The following is a 17,223-nucleotide window of genomic DNA, read 5'->3' as shown; positions in this document are numbered from 1 at the left end:
AAATGGAAGCTGAATTGCTGTACTGCTAAGAATAAAGGAATACGTATAGGAAATAATCCTAACTTAACTCCTGTGTTGGTGGACTCTGGGCAAATTATTTCTGAGGGAAGAGATCTTGTTTGGAGTTTAATGTATGAAAATATCAGGTGAGTCATGGTCAATAAAGTAAATGAACTAAAAAGCTACTAGAAAATAAGAACAACATGAAAATGTCATTCTGAATTATTCAAGATTAATCTACATCTTGAATGTTGAGTTTTATATTTTTTTGAGATAGTAAAATCAGTAAAACTAGGAAAATAAGTGCAGACAGACACCAAGGAAGGTCACAAGTGCAGAACAGCTCCCATATGAAAATCTACTGAACAGGTGAGGATTCTTCAGCTGGGAAGACCATCTGCCCTCTACTTCTGAGTGGGGATACGATAGGCTAAAAAGTCCTAAATAATTTGGGTAATATCAAAAGTGAAAGGGAAAAGTTACTCACTCCCATAAAAAAAAAAAAAAAGGAGCCATTAGGTTATATTAAGACATAACCAAAAATCAGGAGAATTAGATGCTTATTTTAAATAAAGGAATCATTACCATGAGATAAAATTGGTGCCAAAAATACGTATTGTTTAAAAATATGATTATATGAAATTGCAGAGAGAAGTGTTATGCAAAATGTATTAGTCAGTGATACTATTTCTGACTCAGAATGTATGAGAGTCATAGATTGGCACACATATGCTGGAGAAGTATTGGTTTTGCCTGGCAAAGTTTTTTATACACCATAAGGCTTCTACAGGAAGCAGAACAGATAACTTAGGAATGAGATAGTAGTGCACCCTATATCCAGTTGTTTTGTAGTGTTGGATCAGGAATCTGGTGTTTTGGGTTTCCCCCCTCCTTTTATTACTTTTTTTTTCTTATGCTTATTTAATGATTGCAGACAAAAGAAGGAGGAGCTGTCACAGAGGATAGCTGAAGAAAGAGCTCGCCGAGAAGAGGAAGAAGCTCGCAGACAAGAAGCAGAAAAAAAAAGGAAGGATGAAGAGGAGGAGCGGGAAAGAGAAGAACGGCTGCGCCGCCAGGCAGAGGAGAGAGAACAGAAGGAGAAAGAAGAGATGGAGCGCATTCAGAGACAGGTATGCTCCCCTCTTGGAATTTCTATGCCAGTCTGGTTGGCATAGAATTGGATGGAGCACCACCTCTTACACACCACCTAGATTAGAGCAATATCTAGAATTTAAATGCCATCTGTAAAGTGAATAGTGTTTAGGAAGAGTTCATTCCATAGAGTAGTTCAAAGAGTAAAGATATTTTTACTTGACAAAAACATGTGGTAGGGAGTTAAGTTTTGGGTTGTTTTTTTTCCCCTCCCCTTAGATTGTATTTAGAACAAATCCTTTCCTATTCCTGATTCATGATTAAAAAAATCAATAGAGTTGTATTGGGGAATTTTGATGAATGGTGTTATCTCAGAGAAATCTTTGTCACAGCACTTACAGAGCGTCTAGATGCAAAGAGTTCGCTGTATTGGAGACATAGTACTGCTGAGTTCTAATCCTGTGCCAAATGTTGCTCTTGTGTAGGACCGGTGGGAAGGGGTAGATTTTGATAACTTTAATAAAACCAAGCAGAACCTTTACCTGGTACAACCCTCCTAAAATATGAGCAGCTGTAAAAAAAAAGAGTAAATAAATGAAAATTAAGTTTTTCAACTGCTTTCATTTTTGAATGGGTATAATTTTGGTTTCCTGACTTTAGAAGAGGGTTTGGTAAGCATGGGATGGGATTATTCTCTTCTTGCATGTGCTCTTACTTCTTGTGTGTGCCTTATTGCTCCAACATCCAGCACTTCAATTTGCTTCATAGACATGAGATCTTCTCCTGGCATATAAATGTATACTTCCAATAATAAATGTTTAAATGGTTATGTTAGTGAAAATGGCTTCAGAACTGCATTCTTCATTTTCAGAAAATGTGTGCTACTTTCTTTGAAATGTTAAGCTGAGATTTAGGTCAGTTTAGCACTCAGAGACAGTGCATGGCCCAGACTTTTTCAGATATTGCAGCTATAACAAATAGTGGTTTGTTCTGTCATACAACACTGTCACTGTCAGGAAACAAGGTATTCCAGACAAGTTTTGCATTTAATTAAAAAGCAGGAATGCAAAGTTTGTGCAAATGTACCTGCTTGTCTTTGGTCTAGGAGACTTTGGTTAAAGAATTACTCAAAACATCAGTATCTTTAATACTTTCCTGGCTGCTTTTTTTTTGCTGAAGGCTAGTAAATGGATTCCTTATTTGTCATCTGATCTGCTACAGAACAGGCACAGAACCAAATATGATGTCTATTGTTTAGTTACATTCTCCTAATGCTATGCAAAATATGGAAATCAATCAAGAAATGTGCAATTTAGTCTGAAAAGACTTTTGGTGACTTGTAAACCCCAGAAGTGTCTTTTCAGGGTGTTGTAGACATGCATAGTTAAGCAGACAGTGTAAGACTGTCCTTAAATAGTAAATTATTCCTCACTTCTTTTTCTTTTACCATCAATGTAGAAAGAAGAGGAAGCTCGCCTACGGGAAGAGGCAGAGCGGATTCGATTAGAACGTGAAAAGCATTTCCAAAGAGAAGAGCAAGAGCGCTTGGAAAGGAAGAAGGTAACTCAGTACATGCAGAGAAACTGTAATTGGTTGTGCTTTAGCAGTCTGCTTCCACCTCAGTAACAGAAAGTTATCCATGATTTAAATGTGCTCTCAGAAAGGCTGCAGTCCTCACTGGCCTGATGTGACAGTGGAGATTACTGCCAGCAGTAATAAATAATTCAGCTTTTTACAATAAACAGATACAGCTGATAAATGACAAGCATTTGTGGTTTGGGAGAGATATATTCAAATTAATGCCAGCAAACATTATTTACCCCTTTACATTTCATTGTAGAGGCTTGAGGAGATCATGAAGAGAACTAGGCGTGTAGAAGCTGTAGATAAGGTCAGTGCTGCTACTTAACGTGTAAATATTGAGCATGTTTCACTTCTTTTCCCTAGTGCCATTTTTAATTTACAAAACTACGTTTCCTTTGCAGAAACCCAATGACCAGCAAAATGGACATATATCAAAGACAAATATTACTGGAGAACCAGGTACTGTGTTTAACTGTGCCTTGAAAACAACAGGTGAATAAATGCCTACTAAGCACAATGACTTGAGATACAGTTCTGAAACTTGACACACTAATTGCAGTAAAGAAAACCACGAGAGTTGTACAACTGAAATCTTAGCAGACATTATTTATTCAGCCTTTCTGTACTGGTAGTTAGCCATTACTAAATGAGTCCAGTGTTTTAGCAACTTTGTCACATTGGTGTTTAACAAGAGGAAGTTGCTTAATGAGTTTTAAGTATTTATAAAGTGAAAAAGAAACAAATTATTTTGTGATCTGATTGCAAAAGAAACAGATTCTACAGTTTCTTTTTTTATATATTATTTCAGATGTGGTTGTTGCAGATTTACTCCATTTTCTTAAAAGATTATTTCATCAAAACAAACTGTTCATTATTCTAAACATCTCTCTATGACTTCTTCCTTTCACACCTGCTGCCTTATTCCCTTGGTCTTTATTTCTCTTTTTGACAACACTGAACTACTGGAAAAGTTTAGTCTCCTTGTCACGCCCACGCTCTTATGTAGAAGTTTACCTAAAATGAAATAAAAAGATAGAGGGAATGGAATAGAAGAAAAGAATAAGACTTTAATACCTAAAATACAGGAAGAAAAATAAAATGTAGCTTATATGCAGCAATCAACAAGTGTCAATTAAAGATCTTATTTAAAGATACTGAAGTCAAGCTATGAAATAGCTTACCCTATTGTAGGTATTAAATAATATTAATCTTTTTCTCCTTTGCATTTGAGTTGAGTAACAGGGAAGACAGCAGTGTTGGCTGATGGATGACTTTTGTGTTGATGCTTACAGTGAACACTGTAATTAGAACCTTTTGATGCAGGTGACATGTGTTTAGAAATTTTCTGTTTACAAATTATCTTGGGGGAAAAAGTTTGTGAGCAACCGATACAGAACACATCTAGGATGCCATCTTTGTCTGCAGGCACTGTTGAAGGTGCTGTAAACCATTTAAATAATTCCTGAAAATATAAATGGCTCTATAACCTTTGGCTAGCGCTTTACTTCTAGACATAGAAGACAAGCAGTCAGTTTCCTAAGGCAGAGGAGACTTTGGATCTCCATTTCTCCAGGCCCAAGGGAAGGCTGGCATCCTTGAGTGACTGAATAAAGACAAAACCGCCCTCCCCCTCGGGGCTGCGCTACTGTTTGGCTTTGCATCATCTAGATACGACACTGACTTAAAGATATGGATTAATGGACATATACCAGCCACCTGAGTTTCCATATTGCTTAGATCCTCTGCTTATAGATAATATCCTCATATTGCTTATAGACCTCTGACTATGCACAAACATTGGGTTTTTAAATTTTTTCCTTAAGTCTTACTGTTTGGCAAAACTTGAGGAGACCTTTATGGGAATGGCCAAATCACATAATGAAACAAAATCCATCACCTTTTTGTCATTTGTTTGGCCTCTGCTTCAAAAGAGGAAGTTGCTCTGCATTTCCAAAGCAGAACAACTTTTTTTCTGCCTTTTTTTTTCCCTGATATTCCATTTGTAGAAGCACAGAAACCTCTCTTTCTAGTATCTTCCATATAAAAACTTGCCAAAGATGAGACTAAGATAGTCAGTATAGAAGACTTCAGCCCAAGCATTTAGAGTATAGGGAAACAGAGCAGCTGAAGGAAGGGCTTATCAGATGAGGGTTTGGGCAATGGAAATAAATGTGTCCAAGCCTGTGAATAATGAATTTTCCTTGCAATTACTGTAAAAGATGCTAGCATGGTGCAGCTGCTTCCTTTTACTTACCTGTATGTGAATCAGTGTGACTGTAGACACAATACAGAAGGCTGTAGTTGTACTTTGAAAGAAAACTGAAAGGCAGGCCAGTAACATCTATCACGTGATCTCGGCATGAGGGGCAAGGATAGTCTAATTTTATGTTGCTCTCTGCAATGTCTTATAGCAGTGATTTGGTACTTGTTGAAAGAAGTATCCTTCCCAATGAAGACTTTTTTTCTTGTTTATTTCCTTCTGGGTTACTGGAACCAAGAAATACCAGACTATGGAATTGGTGATGTCCCAGTGTACTCCTATTCCATTCTCTATTGCTACTTAAAAAGCACCAGCATAACATTCTGTCACATACCAGCCTATTTTGACCACTGGCTTATGTGTTGGAATTGTGCATATTGTTGTAAAATATTTATTCTTGTTTGCAAAGATACAGCTTTGAAATCTGTGACATTTACTTTGGACCTGAAACAGGGCTTGTGTGCCCCAAAACTCAACAAAGGAGAGAGGAAGGGAGGGAGGATGGGGTGTGGGAACTGTGTTTTTTAAAATTATAGCTTGCCTTGTCTGTGCTGGCTTTTGTAGATTTTTTTACCCTAATGTGCAGGTAGATGCTGCTGCTTGTATTTATGAAAACATGTTTTCTCTCTACAATCACAGCCAGTCCTGCATCTCCCTTGGAACCTGCAGCAGGACCTCAGCTTCCACATCCAACAGAATCTCCGCACAACGCGACACCCACCACCTGCACACATGTGATTGTTTCACACCAACCCCCCATAAATGTGGACAGGTAAGAACATTTACAAGTGTTGGGGTGGGGGCGTTTAGAAGATGGGAGTTACTAGAGTAATAAATTATATTCAGATCCATGTGTTCTTTAACTAGTAAGAGCTCAATCCGCCTTGTTTCCTGTTTTTTATTTTTTCCTGTGTTCAGAAAAGAACTCTCATCTTTCCATTAGCAGTAACCCATCTTTGCTAACCAATAGGGAAGGATTCTAAATAAATACAGCATGTTTTTTGCAGTGTTTTGAACAATATGTGTTTACCAGCAATTATTACATTGATTGAAATTTAATGGAAAGGGTAATTTTTTTCTGTTCTTTCCATGAATTAAACTTCATAAAACCCAGTCTGGATTTGCTAATTTTTTAATTAGAATAATGAACACTGTGCCTTCAGCCTAGATGTTTTGATTTCTGAACTGCCTGATGTATCAGCAAGTTTTGTTGTCCCTTGTGTGAGATATGGAACTAGTCACTTTGGTTATGCATTTTTAAAAAAGCACCTTTGTTCTCTATAAGGACAATTTGGGGAGGCAGATATTTAACACTGGAATCTCTCTGTAGCTATGAAGCAAGTCACTCAGACTTTGAGAAATTGTTGAAATGCTTGAAACCTTAGTGTTGAATCAAGTGACATCTGTTACATAAGCATGAGCTGTCAGTTCATGTCATTACTAAAATTACTAATTGTAGTAACGCAGAAAGCCAAATAATCCCATAGCCCTTTCATGTTTTATGCAGGATATGTGTAATATGCATTGAAAAACTTGAATGAGGGAAGCCATCATGCAGTACTGTAATGGACAGTGTGCTTCAGGGTGTGATTGGCACTAATTGAAGGAGGAATTTGCCCTCTCTCGATCTCTCCATATGCCTGGGGGATCTTAGCCTGCTGTCATGCTGACAAGGATGCTCCTGCTGAGAGAAGTTCTGTCAGTGACACTGAGCACCGAGACGCATTCGATGAGCTGCACAGAGCTGCCTCATAATTGTCTTGGGCAGTTATTAAATGTTAATCACTCCGAGCCTTACATGTACATTGATGTTTGAAATACAAAATGTGCCACGCTAATGAGTGCTGTCCTATAGCATTAAAATCTGTGTGGAAGCAACCTCAGAATGCCCCCAGTGAAGAATGAATAAATGAGATTGAAGAACAAAAGTAGGAAGTGGCTGTGGAAGGGAAAGCTGGCATGCCAGGTTGGCATGTGGAGGGACTCTCTGCTTCAGAGGTACAGCCACAGTGACCGGGAAGGCAAAGCCTGAAGCACTTGGTAGTGTCCCATAGATTTTATCACATAGTAAAAGCCAACCCCGCTGCTGTATCTTGTGTACTGTGGTTGTCTGGCATCCAGATATACCTGACATGGTAGCACACACACCAGAGCAGTGGGTGGAAATTGTCTCTTGGGTGAGCATCTCACTTCAGCCCCAAGCAAGATTTAACTTTTGTCTGAAAAAGACTTCATGATTTAGCGACAGGATAGATGAGATTTCTCACCAGAACTTAAAAAGGTGTTACGGGAAGGGCTTGTGGCATGCACTTGTATGGGCAAGAGAAGGAAGCGAAGGAGAAAGTCTTTCTAAGGTGGTATCTTGTTTGAATCGGGCTGGCAGCTGTAGTTGAGGTCAGAATATTTGTAGTTGGGCCTCTCCCGAGACAACGCAGATGGTCTGTCCCTTGCACTGGTAGTGCTGAAGAAGGATGACTTGGAAAGCTACTGGAGGTTTGTGTGAAGATAAAGAGTGTTACTCTGGAGCATGACAGGAAGTTGACTGACTTTGTACTGTGCTGAGCCTTCATCCCTCTTCCTCCCCATCATGCCATCCATCCTGTTTCAGCTCTGTGGATGAGATTCAGTTGGAAATAACATCCTTGCTTCTGGGGTCAACAGTGCAATGCAACTGAGGAAGACTTTAAAAAAAATCTCACCGAGGGAAGACAATGGATTTCAATATTTCATTATTCTTTGTGGCTACTTTTGATCAGCAATACAGATCTTGTTTTGCTGGAACATCATTAGCTTTCCAAGGCAATTGATCCTCATAAACCCTAATGAAAATGCTGTGATCTGCAGCCTTATTTATTGTTTATCTGTTGTCAAAAATTAATAGTTTTAGTGATAGACATTTATTGCAGATGATAGATTGGTGCAATCGTAGTTTGTCCAAATTTTTGTTGGTATTACTACTCTTGTGTTTTAAATAAATGAATGTTAGTCGATTTTTGGCAGGCTTAAATTTTTTTCACTTAGTATTGTGAAAGAAAAAAAACAGATATATTTACTTGTGAATTGAACTGTTTTACTATGCCAGCACTCAAGGTTTTCAAACAGATTTTACATAAATTCTGGGTTCATAAAAACAGTTTCTTTTTCCATAGTCTTCTGAGTTATGATGAGTGTCTGAACATGAACATGATTTTTGTGTTATGGTACCTTTAAGTGGTGCTGAAAGGGTTCTGATTTTGCTGTCTGTGCTTGCTCTGAGTGTCTTCTCCATGAGTAAATTTGGTTAAACAATTTAATGGTGGAATGCTAACGAAGAATAGTGAATATTATTGGGAAAGGAGGGAAAGTGATGACCTTAAATCTGTGGTGAGAAGACTCACAATGGAACCTAAGTGAAGGCGTTTGAGTTGGATAACCCTACGGCTGCCTAATCCATAGCCCACTTGCAGAATTTTGCTTGTATTCCATTTTCTAATTCTTTGCCCAAGTTAGATTGTGTCTGCTACTTCTTAAAAACTTATTTCAGTACAGTGGTTTATGTTGACAGTATTGTCCTTATGATACTTACTCTGTAATGCCTTTCTTTCTGTGCCATGTTCTATAAACACTTGCAATGCAAAACACCTCAGTGAGCGCAGTTCACCTGTGCAGTTCATCTGTGTCTCCATCCTGTATGCAGGGCGCTGGCTCTGGCTAGATTAGGTAACCAGTTTTTAGAAATTTACAGTTGGTCTAGGTGATTGCCTCAATGTCTTGTCCTGGAGAAGAAAGCTCTTCATTGTGGCTGGTTTCAGAGCTGTTGTCTCTGTGGATGAAAAATAAGCACCATTTATTTAAGTCATCCAAAAAGTATGGGGTCCATTTTGCTGTTAATGTCTATCTGTGACTTCTCTGCAAAAATCCCATCAATAAAGACTGACATTGTCTTTCAGATCAGAAGTGGCAGCTGTGGGAACATTTTTCAAAGGCCTGCAAATTACTATTTTATTTTTTCTTTTTCGTTGTTGATTTCTGATGAATTATGGGAAACAGACATATTGAATTCTGACCTGCTTTCTTTCTTTCTTACTGTCTTCAAATTCTTTAATTACGGACTATGTCTACATAGAACTTTGACTAAAATTATCTACATCAGATGTAATTTTGAGTAATACTTAACTTTTTGGATGTTCCAGTTCCTTCAGTTAAAGTAGCTGCTCTTTTCTCAACATCCTCCAGTATATCTTGTTAATATTGATGTGTTCAGGTCAAAGTGTGAAGCTGCAGAGATGCTTTTCAGCTGCCTTGGAGATGTCCTTCAGAGGCTTGCAAGCCTGTTATGTTTGGAAATGCCCTCTGAACAAGTGTGCTACAAGCACACTTATGGAACATGTTAAATACCAAAATTATCCAGTTTTTTCTGCAATACTGTATGTCTCAAAAGGATATCTCTGGTGTTGCATTGGACAACTGAGACATCAGTAAGAATGTAACATAAGATGGTAAGAACAGCTGGAACAGGTCAAAAATATTTTTTTTTGGTTCTTTTCTTTAATGGCCTGTAGCACAGCGTAAAGGGAAAATAAACATTAGCAGGAGATCTTCTGGTCAATAAAGGGTTACTAAGCATTGTGGTCCAAATACAACTACAGGCTCAAGTAGTCCCTAAGCTGCTAATTACCAGAAGCTGGAGGGTATACCAATCCCCTAGGAATTTATCTAATCTCCTTTTGAGCTTGTGGTCAGTGGAAATTAATTCCACTGTTCCATTTTCCCTTTGTTTCATCTGAATGTGCCCCTCTAATTTCGTGGAGCAAGCAACATAGAATCTAGAAGATTTTATAGCATAAAATTTCGAAGACTTATAGTCTTGATTTCCTCTTCTGTACCTACTTTGTGATTGCAGAACGAGTCCTGCTCTCACTCAGTGTGTAATACTGGCAGTGCAATGACAAATAAATACGAAGAACTGTTTATCCATTAAGTCAGCTGATCAATTGGGTAGGAAAAATTACATTTGCAGAAGCAAAAGGCTTCTTCATTGCACCAATGCTTGTTGAGCTACTGTGCGGTTTAATTTATATGAATGAGAAGTTGCTCTCTTCGCACCTCTTTCTTACCCCATTCATCAAACTTGGCACGTTATCCTTAGCTGTGGAATGGTTATTGGCAGTAGAAGGGAGTAACATAAGTAATAGTATACCTTACAGTGAATATAGCTTATAACTACACAGTACAGAGCAAGGTTTAATAGTCCTAAAGCATTTACACAGATTCTGCTCCTCATCTTACAGATGTGGATCTCTGGCACAAAAGGGTGGTGTGACTTTTGACCTCTCCCAGGCAGCCAGTAGGGTTTCTGTGTCTGCTCTCAAACTCAGTGCTGTGAAACATATTTTTCACTTTGAAATTTGCTCAGCATGTCCCCAGATGAAAAAAAGGGTGCCTTTCTGAAAAAGAACCAGTGATGGTTTGAAAATCAGGGAAGGGCTCGCTATGAACACGAGCATATGGTTCTCACAGGAAATCTGGGCTTTGGACAGAGCACTGCCATTTTCAAAAGGGCAATAATAATTTTGTCTCTTGGGAAGTACTGTAGAACAATTCTTTAATTGTTTGTGCAGAGTTGGACACCCAAAGACCCAAGCAAATGAAAATATACTATATACTAATTACAAGCAAGTAGGTTTTTTTTAAGACTAGTAAATGTACTGTCAGGAGAAAATTAGCCTGTGAAACCAAGCAACCTGCTGAGAAATGGCCTGAGGAAATTTATAGCCTAGTTTCAATCTAGGAAAATTGCATCTGAGCCTTAGTGGATGAGACATTTCCAAACAACCTGAACAGGTTTTAATGTGTTCAGATAGGGAATAGGTACCCAGGATTGTCAGGATCTAACTGCTGAGGGCCTTAAGAAGCACCTGTGAAAGATCACAAGATTTTTGAGTGTCATTTGAGTACTTGCTCTGTCTCGAGGAGCTTATGGTCCCATTACTGTCATCCTGTTCACTAAAGGAGCACCTTAGTTTCTCCCCTCCGGCAAGACAGCACATGCCATCTGCAGAGTCAGAGGGATTTGACAATGCAGCTCCTAATAGAAGGTTTGGGAGGGGAGGAGCAAGACTGTGAGACACGAGCATGTATTGTCTCAGGAGGGTGTGTATAATTGCAGAGTGTGTGCTGGTGCTGCTCTTGACTGGAGGAGATGTACAAGGTCTTGCTTATAAGGTGTCTCTGTCAGCTGGGAGACGGAAACCGAAAGTGCAGATGGACAATGAGGAATGCTGGGAGAGGCTTCTTTTGGCTTGGACATGATCACTGAGGGGAGTGTGGAGCTGGCTGGTGCCTTGGAAATAAGCCCCAAGGACTTGTAGGGGAGGAGGGACTGAAAAGACACTATATTGGTAATGGAGTCTTATCTCTGGATAAATGGCACAGAGAAGACACTGCTCCAGAACTGGTGGCAGGAGGTGATCCAAGAAGTAATAAAAATTACAGTGATCTTATCTGAGGGCAATTACATTGATTTGCAATAAGAAGAAGGGTACAAAAGTGGTTAAGAAATCTGAAAAAAATATTAGAGGCTGTAAGTTGCATTGGGTGGGTGGCTCGGGAGAGCAGTGGTGGTGCTGCAGGGGTTTCCTTACTGCTTCCCAGACATACAGCACTCTGTAGCCAGGTGTCATGTAGCCAAATGTAACTACTACCCTGTGTGAGGGAAGGCATACTGGTTTTGGCTGCAAAAATATTTTTTCTACTGTGGTAGAAGCATAGTTTTGTTTTTACTGGCAAAAAGGATGCTCAGGATTGATGCAGGCTTTTCTTCCCTTTGTAATATTGCTTTGAGGAGGACTGAATTTCTGTTCCAGATGAAGTGTGTGAGGAAATAACTATGTTTCTCTTTCAGCAATCTCAATCCAGAGAAAAACACAAATGAAAATGGAATGTCTATGCAGAATGATAACTTTGAAGAGATCATAAACCTGCCTATTGGTTCTAAACCATCCCGGCTGGATGCCATGAACAATGATGGAAGCAATAGTCCCGAAATTCCTTTGAATCCAATTCTAGCCTTTGAAGATAAGGGGACTCTTTTGCCTCAGGTAGATAGTGTTCAAACACATCAGACAGCAGGTAAGTTTGCTGTGGTTGATGAACACTTGTAATGTGTTGTAATTGACAGAGGTCCTAGAGCTCTCAGTTAATCTAAGTTGATCAGTTTAAGCATTCTTAAACCCCACATCACTTGGGGAAAGGAGCGTATTTCTTCTTTGTAAAGCTGTGCATGCCAAGCCCATGTAGATGCAGTGCAAGTTATGGTGAGGCCTTATCTTTTCTTGAATGAGGGATTCTCAGTTATGTTTTACTTTCTTCCACTTGAAGTTTGCCCTGTGCTCCCAAACAGAAGTGGTAAGTGACAGCTGCTGTTGCAAGCAATTAGCAATCAGGTTCCAGTTTTGTAAGTGCAGTACCTGCACATGCAGAAGAGGAGCTGGTACCTAAACACTTTGTAAAATTCCGGATGTACTTTCCTCATCAAGCTCTTGCACACATTAATACCGAGGGACGGTTTGCAAGACACTAGTTTTCTCAATGACATTACAACTTTTCAAGGATGTTAGGTAAACAAACACTAATTGAGCAAATTAAATTGGATACTGTTTTATTTTTCTGTGGCCAGAAAATGTAAGGAGAATCATTAATTGCATATGCATGTAACATTTTGAAGTAAGCATTGCCACTCTGACCTGTCATTTTTGTTACCTTCTGTTGTAGAAGTGATCTGATTGTTTCTTCTGAAGAACCAAAGGTGATAATGAGCGTCTCTACAGTCAGTGGAGTTTCTTCCATGCTATGAAGGAGTGTTTTATTTTTTCTCTCCAGTTTTTTAAAGATTTCTTGAATATCTTTTTTGGAAGGACTTTAGTAAAACCAGCAGAAGAGATGAGGGGAATAGACTTGGATCACCTTTCTAATAGCTTTCATCACTAGAAAAATCATGCTTCACGTGCGTTACTTAATATGGCTATTTCCAACAAGCTTTTTTCGTTAGTAAATGGATATTTCTGCATTCCTTAAGACACCAGACACTGGAATCTGAAAGTAATGGGCTGATTTGGGTGGTGGGACTGATTCTTTTTTGCTTTTTTAAAAAAGGTGGGTGTTGGTTTAAAAGGCATAATTATAAAAATTGGCAAAGAATCTTTTACACTTTGTGGTTCTAATACTTGAAAAATAAATGCCTCATTGCTCTACAAGTAGAGCTAATGGGGTGTTTTATTTAAACCTGTTGGTTTAAATGTTATTGCAGAGAACTCTAATTATGGGGGCAAACTATAGGCTTCTGTATCAGGTTCTTGTAAATGAAATCCCTACAGGGACATTCTGTAAATTGAGATGTCACTATGATCTTCTTGCATTTTCTCTAAAAACACAAAACAAGACAGGTTTTAAAATGTGAAAATTTGAAAGCGTTATTTTTTCATGGACAAGAGGAAAACCTATTGTTCTCCTAGATTATGTATTTATGAATTTTGCTCAGTACAGAAATAAATAATTTAATTGAATAAATTAGACAAATGTGGCAAAAAGATACTGCAAACTTGATTTTTTTTTTTTTAGTTACATCCATGTTCACAAACTTATAAAAGATGTGTATGCATATGCACACAAACATGTGCACACACACACAAGGAAATACCTTGTTCTGAGTCCTGTAAGTTGCTGCTGTTCCCAATGATGGAAGACTTTTCCTTTGCCTTATCAGACTACTGAAGACTGTGTGAAACCTGAAATATTTGATTTTTGGATGATGCAGGTTTGGGATTTTTTGGTTTTGCTCGTTTCAGAGCAAATGGGAAATGGTCATTGTTTGTGCTTTTTACGCAGTGTGTGGGTTTTATAAAGCAGTGCAGTTTGAGTGATAAGAGGAGCAATGCAGTTTGCTTTCTCTTTAATTTGATGCTGATTTCTACTGTCATTGTTCCATCCCTCACTTTTGGTTGTGTTGTGCAGAACTGTAAAATTTTGCACGTTTTTGTGCTTTCCTAAACAATGCTGTTGCAGGCTGAGCTCACTCTAGGCATTTGAGTTTGAAGCATCAAGGAGGGCTCGAGGCATTGCTCTCTGAAGTCAGTGAGAAGATCCTTGGGCAAGGGAAATGGAGGTTCTTGGGTTTTCAGCTCATGGTAAGAGAGAATGTTTCATTAAGATTCCTGTGCTTGCCTTTAGTGAGCACTGAGCGAGGCCTCTAGGAAGCTGTGCAGAAAGTCTATGCTAGCAGAAGAAATCCTCTGAGACAAAACCTGAAGAATTTTTGAAGAAACTTCTGCTGCTGCCAAGTGTTCATCTTATAGAGGAGATGGGATAAAAGCAATGGAAATAAAATGAAAGAGACTTCATCTGCCAGAATCTACATGGAAGGGAAAAAAACAGCCATTCAGTCAGAATGCTTTCAATAGTAACTTGTGACACAGTAAAATGAATTGGGTTCCTTTCTTGCTTTCTTTAGTTTTCCATGTACATAGCCACAATATTTTGAAGTGTCCAAAATATGTAGTTTTTCTTTAAAACTATATATATAGCATGTAAGTACCAAATAAAACTTGTTTGAAATATTTATTTCTACTTATATTTTCATTTTCTTGCATCGCTGAAGCAGGAGTCAATCTCTGGTGGAAAACTCTTCTTGCTACTCCTGGTCTGCTTAAAACTTGCTTCAGGTTTCCTCTAATTTTTTTAATAGAAAATGAGTACAAAGTCACCTGTAGCTACAAAGAGAACAAAGAAGTAGCCAGTAAGATTTGGCTTCAGTTTTAAGTCTGGGGATTCATTTAGGCTCAGGTTTAAATTATGTTGATATTGAGCTATTTAGGCTTGTGTCTAAATTATGCTGATATGTTTTTTGTGAGATTTCAGAACACTTGCTTCATTGTTTGTAGCACAGATTGAGGCCCTGCTTCATTTCTCATCTGTACTTTGCTTATTTTGGTTTAATTTTTTCTTTTTTTAACAGGGTTGGAGTAAAAACAATTTATCACTACATTCAGTCCAGGTTTGCTTCAAATGAGAGAGAGAAATTCCTCTCTTTCAAGGGCCTGACAACAAAACAAAGACTAGGAAATTGTGAGTAGAATTAGGTGTATCAGTTAAGAAAAAAAAAAAGAATATTTAATCTTTAAGTCTTTTGGCTAATCTTCTTTCTTTAAATGAAGGGAAAAATAGTTTCTCTTCTGTTGAGTGTTGCTCTTTACAATAAAATCTGGTATGGAGTGAAGGCCAGCTCCTTTCCCTTCTATTGCAGCTGGTTTTGTTGTCTACACTAACAGAGGCAAAGCTGAACAACTCAATGAGGTAGAACTAGGAACTGTAGAAGTTGCAGACAGCTGTTCTGAAGGTACAGAATAGTAACCTTTCACAGCAGTGAGCTGTGTGCTTTGGAAAGACTCAGCTCCTTGCTCACATCTTCCCAACATAAATGAGTGTAGTTCAGTACATCACAACTGGTGGGTTGTTCACCATTAGCTTTGCTTGTTTCACGTCTTTTATCTCCATTCCTGATGAAGAATGCTTTGTTATTTTCTTTTTTGCTAAGACTTTGAAATAATGTTTTCAATTAAATACCCAAGAATACAGAAACAGGATAGATTCTGATATAATTACTTAATATTGCACTGATTTTCTTTTCGGAAACTCATCTAAAGTCACCCACAGAGGTGGCTTGAAATTTGAGATTTTGGGATTTTGTTCCTAGCTGTGTCAGTCAGTTAGTCCTCTGTTTCAGTAAGTCCACCTGGCCAAAGTTGAGCACATGGTTTTTCATAGAGATCTCAAAACAAAATTCCTGTCACACGTGAATATTGAAAATGCCATATTGCTTTATCCACAAGGTTTCTGTCTGCCCTGTACTTTAGCAGGCCCTCTTACTCCACTGCAGAGAGGCTTCTGAGTGTGAGTTTTGTTTTGGTTGGTTTTAAGTGGGTTTGTTTGTTTTCCAAAGAGTACTGTTGGAAAAAACTTGCAGATATTAAAAGGTATCATTATCGAAAATGTTTCCCCAAAGCACCAAAATTAAGCTTAGAGATTTGGGCCACATTAAAATGCAACATTGAGCTCTTAATTGACAAAATGATTTTTTTAAACTATTTTTTTACTCTCACTTTTATTCCATGTTTGTAGCCAGTAACAACTCTAAAGCTCTACATGCACATAAGAGTTATAACGTGATCAGTAATACCTCAAAAGACAGTGTGCTGCTTTTGGCTGGGGTAGAGTTAGTTTTCTTCACAGTAGCTAGAGGGGGGCTGTGTTTTGGATTTGTGCTGAACACACTGTTGATAACAATGCGTTTTAGTTATTGCTGAGCAGCTCTTGCACAGAGTCAGCCTCTCACACCACCCCACCATCAAGGAGGCTGGGGGTGCACAAAAAGTTGGGAGCAGACACGGCTGGGACAGCTGATCCCAGCTGACCAAAGGGACATTCCAAACCTTACAGTGTCATGCTCAGTATATAAAGGTGGGGGAAGGAGGACGAAAGGGAGGGTAGTCGGAGTTAAGGTGTGTGTCTTCCCAAGTAACCATTACACATGGGGAGTAATGGTTTTCCTGGAGATGGCTGAACATCTGCCCACCCATGGGAAGTGGACACACAAGAAGAGCAAAACAATTCCTTGTTTTGCATCGCTTGTGTGTGTGGCTTTTGCTTTCCCTGTTGAACTCGCTTTCTCTCAACACCCAGTCACTTTTAGGGGGAGTGATCAAGTGGCTGCATGGGGCTAAGCTGCCAGCTGGGGTTAAACCATGACCATCAGGAGACCTCTGAAATGTTTTCACAAGAAACTGCTATCTGGCAGCAGATGCTTGCTGTAAGAGCGGTGCCAGAATTTCAGTATTCCAGCTAGTTCAAAATGAAGCTTCAGAAGGACTTTTGTATTCAAAAAACAGTATATTGATCAAAGATGGGATTGGAGTACTAATACATTATTTATCATTATTATTTTTATGATTATTAGATTACTATTGTCTCACAAATTAAAACCTATATTAAAAAATCAGTGCCCCATAATTTCAAGGCTCTGCGCTACATTTTTTTTCCTGAAAAATACTGTTTTGATTGGCTAAAAGGTTTGTGAGAGAGCCTCTTTCTCCTTTGGAGGAGAAGGAAGGGGAGGTTGTCCCATATTCTGTGTACATGTAAGAAAATTAGTTGAATTTAAACATATTATTAGTTTTTTTGTTCTTTAACTCCTTTTAAAATGAAGTATCAACATCAAAGTATAAGAACAATTCCTAATTTTACCAAATATTTTC

General features: G+C 38.5%; 1 protein-coding gene across 1 annotated transcript in view; it reads left to right on the top strand.

The window, feature by feature from the left end:
* Positions 1–14,533, top strand: part of LOC114064199 (ensconsin-like) — a gene marked incomplete at its 5' end in the record, with an annotated part of 20,497 nt that extends 5,964 nt beyond the window's left edge. The window contains 7 exons of the mRNA XM_027897021.1: positions 935–1,130; positions 2,551–2,652; positions 2,933–2,983; positions 3,078–3,135; positions 5,576–5,708; positions 11,820–12,046; positions 12,689–14,533. Coding sequence (XP_027752822.1) covers positions 935–1,130; positions 2,551–2,652; positions 2,933–2,983; positions 3,078–3,135; positions 5,576–5,708; positions 11,820–12,046; positions 12,689–12,699 — 778 coding nt within the window. The remainder of the gene's footprint in view (positions 1–934; positions 1,131–2,550; positions 2,653–2,932; positions 2,984–3,077; positions 3,136–5,575; positions 5,709–11,819; positions 12,047–12,688) is intronic.
* Positions 14,534–17,223: the final 2,690 nt, after the last annotated feature.

The sequence above is a fragment of the Empidonax traillii genome, unplaced genomic scaffold, assembly GCF_003031625.1.
Source record: "Empidonax traillii isolate 1590-97213 ecotype Southwest subspecies unplaced genomic scaffold, ASM303162v1 scaffold526:size440949, whole genome shotgun sequence".
NCBI lineage: Eukaryota > Metazoa > Chordata > Aves > Passeriformes > Tyrannidae > Empidonax > Empidonax traillii.
This window is presented reverse-complemented; position numbering and strand designations above follow the sequence as displayed.